Genomic DNA, 7,514 nt, shown 5'->3' on the forward strand with positions numbered 1-7,514 from the left:
TTCGAATGAAAATAAATTTTTAAAATATTTCATATAAAATATATAAATCAAGTGCTAAAACCAATCATTGAATCAAAAAATACAAACAAGTGCAATAGTGTTAAAGGAATTAATATAAATTCCGCCCCAACCAACCTTTTCAATCACTTAAACACGGACTTACAAAGATAAATTCCCAATTAAATAGACATTTAAATGGACTTTCGTAAATACATAGTTTGTTCAAGTGATCACAAGTAATTCCCAAGGATTCAAGTAAATTTCTTTTACTTTAGAGTCCTTACACATACAAACAGCTGCCAGCTTTTTTTCTCTTTTACAGAAACCCGAAAACCAAAAACAACTAAACAATGAATTAATTATTTATTCCATTACTCTCACATCAGCAAAGCAATACTATCCTAATTGGTGTTGTTGTTTTGCCTGCTCATTTTTAAATTACATACAAATTGTTTAACATATTTAACTAATATTTTATTATTATTATTATTGTCTTTCAGACCTCTAGTAAAAAAAAAAAAAAAAAAAAAAACACTTCCAAGCATGCAGTCAGTCAGCATATTTTTTGTTTGCTTAGCCTGTCAAGATTGCTGTTTTCCATTAAAGACTCATTAGTGCTATCAGGGGAAACATATGTACAATATATACTTTTGTTTATATATCAAACTAAACAAAACAAGCAACCAACCAACCAACATTAACTTAACAATTCTAAAGAACTTTTCACCTGTACAGTGCAATTATAAAATGGCGAAATGTATGTAAAACGAGGAAATGTACGTGTATGAATGTGGGAGTATTTATTGTATAGATGGCGTATGTAAGTAAAAATTGTGTAAGGGGATTCTTTGATTTTCATGAAAATATGCTTTAAAATTAAAAGTTCTGTGCTAATTAACGATCTGTTAACTTTGTGTGCAAATTTCAATAAGAGAAAGTTAGCAGATCGTTGTTAGTATATCAATATTCATTATTAATTGGAGTGGAAATGACCATTAAACAGTTATCATACTGTCAAATACACATGTTTACAAACAATTATTTTTTTGTTCATTGAATGAAACATACATATATTCTTAAGATATGTTGTTTATCATTAAAACATAATTGGAATGACTTTTTTAATAAATATTATTAATCGAACATGACTTTTTTTATCCTAAACTATTTTTATTCAGAATAAGAACATCTTCATAAATGTTATAAAATTTTACATACATTTTTATAATTATTAGTATTACAGTTGCATTCGCAATGATTTAGTTCAAATATTTTTGTAAATTTTTTTTAAAATAGTTTTTATTTTAAAACAAAAAAATATGAAAACAATCATACTATTTCAGAAATTATGAATTAAATTAAAATCAAACTATCTACGAGTATATTAAAACTATTTTCTGTGTATCATCATGCATACATGATAATTTTTGAAATTTAAAAAGATTTATGTTTTTAATGAATATGTAATAGAAATAATAAAGTATAAATGGTTAAACTATTGCTATACCCTTCAACATGAGTGGCAAGGGTATATACAGTTTGTCATTCCGTTTGTAATTTCTACATTTTTCATATACAGTGGTGGCCAGGAATTTAAGACAAAAATTGTTTGCTAAATTCCACGTGATTGTCAATTATTTTTTCAAATATTTCCACAAATATGTATGCATGAGGACTGTTTTAACACAAAAGTGTGTTTTATTCGACTGTGTCAATTCATACATATTCACCACGAACACATAAAATTGTTCTACAACTTGACCAAAAAAATTTTTTTTACATAAACATATTTTCTCACATTTATATCATTATATTTTTATTATTATAAAATATTCGGACCAAATTTCGTATTTTTAGTTCCATTAGTTTCGGTCATATCATGTTATTAACAGCGGATGTTCGCTGAGGTGGGTCAACGTAGTTCCACATATCTTTGTCCATATATGTTTTACCGATTTTTCCAAACATTTTTCAGAAACTAGAAACATTAATAATAAATTTCATACCCTTAGAGGTCCTTTTATTTTGGCTCTATCGCACTTAAAATTCAGTTGATCAAAAAAATTCAAGTATTTGTCTTAAATTGGTGGCCACCACTGTATATACACACAGTTACTAAATTATACGTACCATCCACTTTTTGTTCCTTTTTTTAAAAAACTATATATTTAAAAATACAAGGCCTAACTCATTCATTCACTCACTCACTCATTCACTGACTCATCAGTCATGAGTGAGTGAATGAATGAATAAGTCAGGCCTTGTATTTTTATATATATAGATTTTTTAAAAAAGGCCCAAAAAGCCGATCGTACGTATACTTCAGTAACTGTGTGTATATATATATATATATTCCGAATCGTTATATCGAATATCTAGCGAATAGTTAGCGGAGTCGATATACCCACGTCCGTCTGTATCAGAGATGTGCATGAATACCATTCAAATGACATATTTATTATTTTGCAAAAATGAATACTGAGTGAGTTATCACTATACATAAACAAAACGAAAACTGTCATTGCATGATTCACTACAGCAAGTGTTTTGTTACAAAATGCATGTAATTGCTTGCATATTCTGTAAACTCTTACCATTCCACTATAGGTCAAATGACCACGTTTTCTGTGCTAAATTAATAACGACTACAAAATCATGTTATTCAAACCAAAGCCTGTAAGAATTTCATAAGTAAGAACAATTCTATTAAAGAAAATGGAATTTAACCCACTAACGACCAAAAATTAACCCTTTTGCAACCATTAATGCAAACACAATACATTGTATTCATTCATTTATTTTAATTATACTAAAACATTTAGTAATTTCTTAAATCTAATTCATTTTGTAAATTTATATCAAAAAGGTCCTCTTCACATTCATTAATTTCATCGTCTTTGTGGCTAAGGTGAAATTCTTCCATGGGTTCACTGCAACATAATAATTCAATTACTTCAGGTGGAAGTGTGGAACGTTTCCGCTTTTGTAAGCGCCAATTTAAAAATGATGTGGAAATTAATGGATCTGAAATATCAACAGCTTTATATTAAGTCGGAAAATTCGTCTTCTTCGCTTCCATTGCATCTCAGCAATTATTTCAGCAACATGCAGTAAAATAGATTGCAACGAAACTTTTGCAATTGTCTCATTTGCCTTTATCATTTTTCTTTTAAAATTTGAATAAATTATATTCTTGAGTGATTTTCGGATTATGGACCGATCGCAATGAAATTAGGTCGTATGATTAATTTCTATATGAAAGTTATTTCTGTTGAATTTTATATGTATACCAACATTTTTAAGAGATTTATGAACGTTAAAGTCATTTTCGAAAGCTGGTCTTATATGGGAGCTATGATTAATTATGGACCGATCATTAGAAAATTAGGCGACATGAAAAAAATAACATCTATTGACTTTGACGCATAGCTGTGTAACGGTAAAAAACAACAAAAACAAATGTAAAACAGCACATCGATTTTAACACTTTTGCAAGAAAAAGGTGTCATTTGACCTAATGTGCTATGACACTATAAAGTTAACAACTTAAAAATCTTAAGAAAAAAAAAATTACATAGCAGGAGTTCGAAAAAAAAACATCCTAAAAAACATACGTATTTATATTTAAAGGCCACACAACCTCGATCTGCCGAGACGTACAATTTTTGACCTGGTATCTGCCGAAAATCAGATTTTGGCTATCTTTTAACCCGACAAAGTCGTATTTTCTAGATATTTGTGCATAATTTTATCTCTAGCTTCTTTTTTCATTGTGTCTACATTTTTTAAAACTAAACATAATGACTTGCAATTCATTGTAGAATAATGGTAGATTTGTTCCATTTTGATAACAGGGGACGTTGTTCTTTATACCATGTATACAGAAAAAAGTTTCTACATAACATGAATTGATTTCAATTCATAACATTTATAAATAATTTCTTAAATAGTATCCCAATAAGCACTTATGCCCCAAAAATTCAAGCACTTGAACATTATGCTGGAATTTGACTTGAATGCATTTGAAAAAATTAAATATTATTCAAACAAAAAACATTGCTTTCAACATGAATTCCAGTAAAAATGATTATTGGGAGGAGTCTTAAAAAAATTAAAATTTTCATTTTTATATACATAATTCAAACATTTTTGAAATTTTGCCAGAGGTTTTAGAGGTATAGTGAATTTTATGTTTGAACTTTAAAGGTATATAACTCGGAAACTATGGATATACGACAATAAAAATAGTAAAATCTAAATCATGTTCCTTCCCCTAATTCCTTTTTTTATACAAAAAATGTTCGTCAACAAAAATTGTTTTCAATCTTTATCTTAAAAAATTCCATACAGCTTCGCCATTTTCAATAATTGCACTTTACAGTTTTATCGCCTAATTACAGTTGGACGTTCGACTAAGACCGTTTTAGTTTTTGCTCAAAATAGAACAATCAAGTCTACTACCAACTTTTTACAGAGACCTAAGACTGCGGACATTAAGGATTTCTGTTGTTTTTTTTTTGTTTTCCTTTTATATATTACATATCTTTACAGATCTCAATTTAATTAAATGGAATTTCGTCCCCAGAAAAAATTAAAATCTTCCAGACGGTCAACAAAATGCGATGAATGATGACAGTTGCATATATTTTTGATACAGAATTTTATAAAATGTAAATCGCCAAAATTTATATTAATAATTAAAAATAAAAAGAGTAATTCATAAGAAATTATATGTGTATAAAATGATTATTTTAATTTATCTTTAGAATTAATTTGCTGCATTAACTTGTATTTCATCATCGGAACTGTCTAAATTATTCAAAATATTAAAACTCTTTTTATTGAAGGGTTTAGAAGTAGATGAAAAGGTTTTATTGGCTGCGTTGACTGATGAAGCAGAACGATTATTGATCACTGATTCAGTTGGATTGTTGAGATTGTTTATGTTAGCTGGGGCAGATGTGGATGTCGTTGGTGAATTGTATATTGGATCTGAAAAATTATTTTTATTTAAAAATTAATTTAATTTTTTTGAATTACTTAAAAATAAACTAAAGTATTACATATATTCTTTCCGTTGAGCTAAATTTATATATTTTTTAGTCTGGCCTAATAACAGTATTAACAAGTAAGAGTGCTATATTCGGCTGTGCCGAATCTTATATACCCTTCACCAAATTATACTTCAAAATAAAAATTTTAAATATTTTTAGGTAAACAAAATTATTTTTTTTCCAAAGTGGTTTTTTTCATTTTTTGGAAAAAAAAATTTTCTAATTGTTATTTTAAATTTTTTTTTAAATTTTAAATTCGGGTTCAAAATTTCCGATTTTGACCCATTGTAGGTCCAACTTACTATGGTCTTATATACGTCGTTGCAAATGTCTTCGAAATATCTATCCTTAGATATCCATATTGTCTATGTTAATGTCTTAGTAATCCAGATATAGGTCAAAAATCGAGGTTGTCCTGGTTTTTTCCTCATATCTCAGCCATTTGTGGACCGATTTTGCTGATTAAAAATAGCAAACTTCTCGAAAGCATGTCTGACAGAATTATTGAAGATTATGGGGTCTTCAGAAAATTGATTTCAACAGACAGACGGACATGGCTTAATCGACTCCGCTATCTATAAGGATCCAGAATATATATACTTTATAGGGTCGGAAATGAAAAATGTAGAAATTACAAACGGAATGACAAACTTATATATACCCTTCTCACGAAGGTGAAGGGTATAAAAATTAGGTCGAATAAAGAAATTTTTATAAAGGAAAAACATTAGAAATAGTCCTACCGAAACAGCTGTTCTTAACCCAAAACCGAACGTAATATTCCGCCAAAAAATCATTCGGAATAATCCGAAACTTTTCAAATGTACTATTAATTTAAAAAAATATATATATTTTAATTTTAGATCATGTTTCAGCATATTTTTAGGTGCCCTACATCATCCTGCGAACGCGATAAAGTAATTTTTTTACCTATATACATTGTATTTCGAATTGAATTACATACTAACACCTTGTTTCCTAAAATATTTTGGGACCATTTAAAAAAAGCTTTTTTCAGTTTTTTTTTTGCAAATATTTAAATTGTCAAAAACAAAAAAAATTAAATTTTGCAATTTAATTTTAGAATTTAAATTTAGTATAAACATGTTTTTACCGTCATCATTTAATACATCATGATTGCGTTCCTGGCGTTTGGTTATGAAATAAGTGGTAGCATAAAACAACAGCGGTAGGCAAGATGTTATACACAAAGCAATCGTAAATAACGTTATATTATAATTACGATGGCAACAATCTAATTCTTTTGACCACATATTACGTGTCCGATTCATCTATAAATTAAAAAAAAAAAAACATTAAAAAGGGGAATTCCCACAAACTACAGTTTCAAAATAAAAAAAAAATACTTACAGAATCTTGCAAATCATAGCATACTTCTCCATTATTATGTTGATCTAATTTGATATAGAAAGTATTCAAATCCATATATTGTGTTTTACACTTCTCGCAAGGATCTTTTTTGTTATTATGAAAACAATTCTCAAAGATTTGATTTTTTTCATAAAATGCAAAACTATTGTTATTGTTGAAGCAATCTGTGGCATATAGTTAAAGGAAACGATTTTAGATACAATTGAAATAAACAAATGAAATAGTTTTAAAAATTACCATCACAATACGCCTTTGTCCACAGTCCTGTAAGCACGGATTCCGTAGATGCCACTAAATTGATACGATCCTTATCGAAATACATACTTGTACAATTTGCTGCCAGTAAATCATATGCCTTTAATACTTCATTGTGATAATCGACGCAGTTGAGGCACATTGTCACCGGAACTGAATGGGTTGTAATGCAATATAATAAAAGCGTTTGTTCGTTGGCTAATTCCTTTAAAAGTTTATCACATGACTTCTCCTCGGTAGCATTTGCAAGAAATATTATTGAACACATTAGTATTATTTTTGGTATCATGTTTTTAATATTTATGATGCACTTTCTGATAAAACTTAAAAATTTGCATTCACCGAATGAGTCAATAAATCGAACAGCTGTGATTTCAAACAAAATATAAACAAAAGCTTCTTCATTTTTAAGGTTGCAATTCACAATGGAATGTTAACACTAGTAACGGATTTTATAGTTAAAACAAAAATTCGACTTTTCGAGTTTTTTCAATTATAACTTTCGAACTTTCAAATTTTTCAAAAGTCGACCTTTCATCTTATTTTAATGTAAAAAATATATGCTTGTAGTATTTATTGATAAGAAATCCCCATTTTATAAAAACTATAAACAAAAAATCGATTTTGAAAAAGTCGATTGTTCGAACAATCGCTTTATAGAAGCCTAGTTACCAGCATAACGTTCATACAAATATTTTTTTATATTTGAAACAATTGACAAGCTATTCAATTAAATAATTTTGTTGACTATTCTAATTGATCAAATAACGAAAAGTAGTTTTAAGTATTTTTACGTTTTTTTTTTTAAAAGTT

General features: G+C 28.0%; 1 protein-coding gene across 1 annotated transcript; it reads right to left on the reverse strand.

Moving 5' to 3' along the window:
- Positions 1-4,618: 4,618 nt before the first annotated feature.
- Positions 4,619-7,067, reverse strand: LOC135955856 (osteopetrosis-associated transmembrane protein 1). The gene is made up of 4 exons (XM_065506223.1): positions 6,684-7,067; positions 6,426-6,610; positions 6,169-6,346; positions 4,619-4,992 (listed from the first exon to the last, which is right to left on the reverse strand). Exons 1-4 carry the CDS (start codon positions 6,988-6,990, stop codon positions 4,769-4,771), a joined length of 894 nt encoding a protein of 297 aa, XP_065362295.1. The 5' UTR covers positions 6,991-7,067; the 3' UTR covers positions 4,619-4,768.
- Between the last annotated feature and the right edge of the window lie 447 nt (positions 7,068-7,514).

This window comes from Calliphora vicina, chromosome 3 (assembly GCF_958450345.1).
Source record: "Calliphora vicina chromosome 3, idCalVici1.1, whole genome shotgun sequence".
In the NCBI taxonomy this organism is placed as follows: Eukaryota; Metazoa; Arthropoda; class Insecta; order Diptera; family Calliphoridae; genus Calliphora; species Calliphora vicina.

Excerpts from the sequence above, each read along its gene's own strand:
- LOC135955856 (XM_065506223.1), bottom strand. The coding sequence starts at position 6,990 with ATGATACCAAAAATAATACTAATGTGTTCAATAATATTTCTTGCAAAT. Across the intron at positions 6,611-6,683 it reads GACAAAGGCGTATTGTGATG|ATTGCTTCAACAATAACAAT; the intron begins GTAATTTTTAAA and ends TATATGCCACAG. Across the intron at positions 6,347-6,425 it reads GCTATGATTTGCAAGATTCT|ATGAATCGGACACGTAATAT; the intron begins GTAAGTATTTTT and ends TTTAATTTATAG.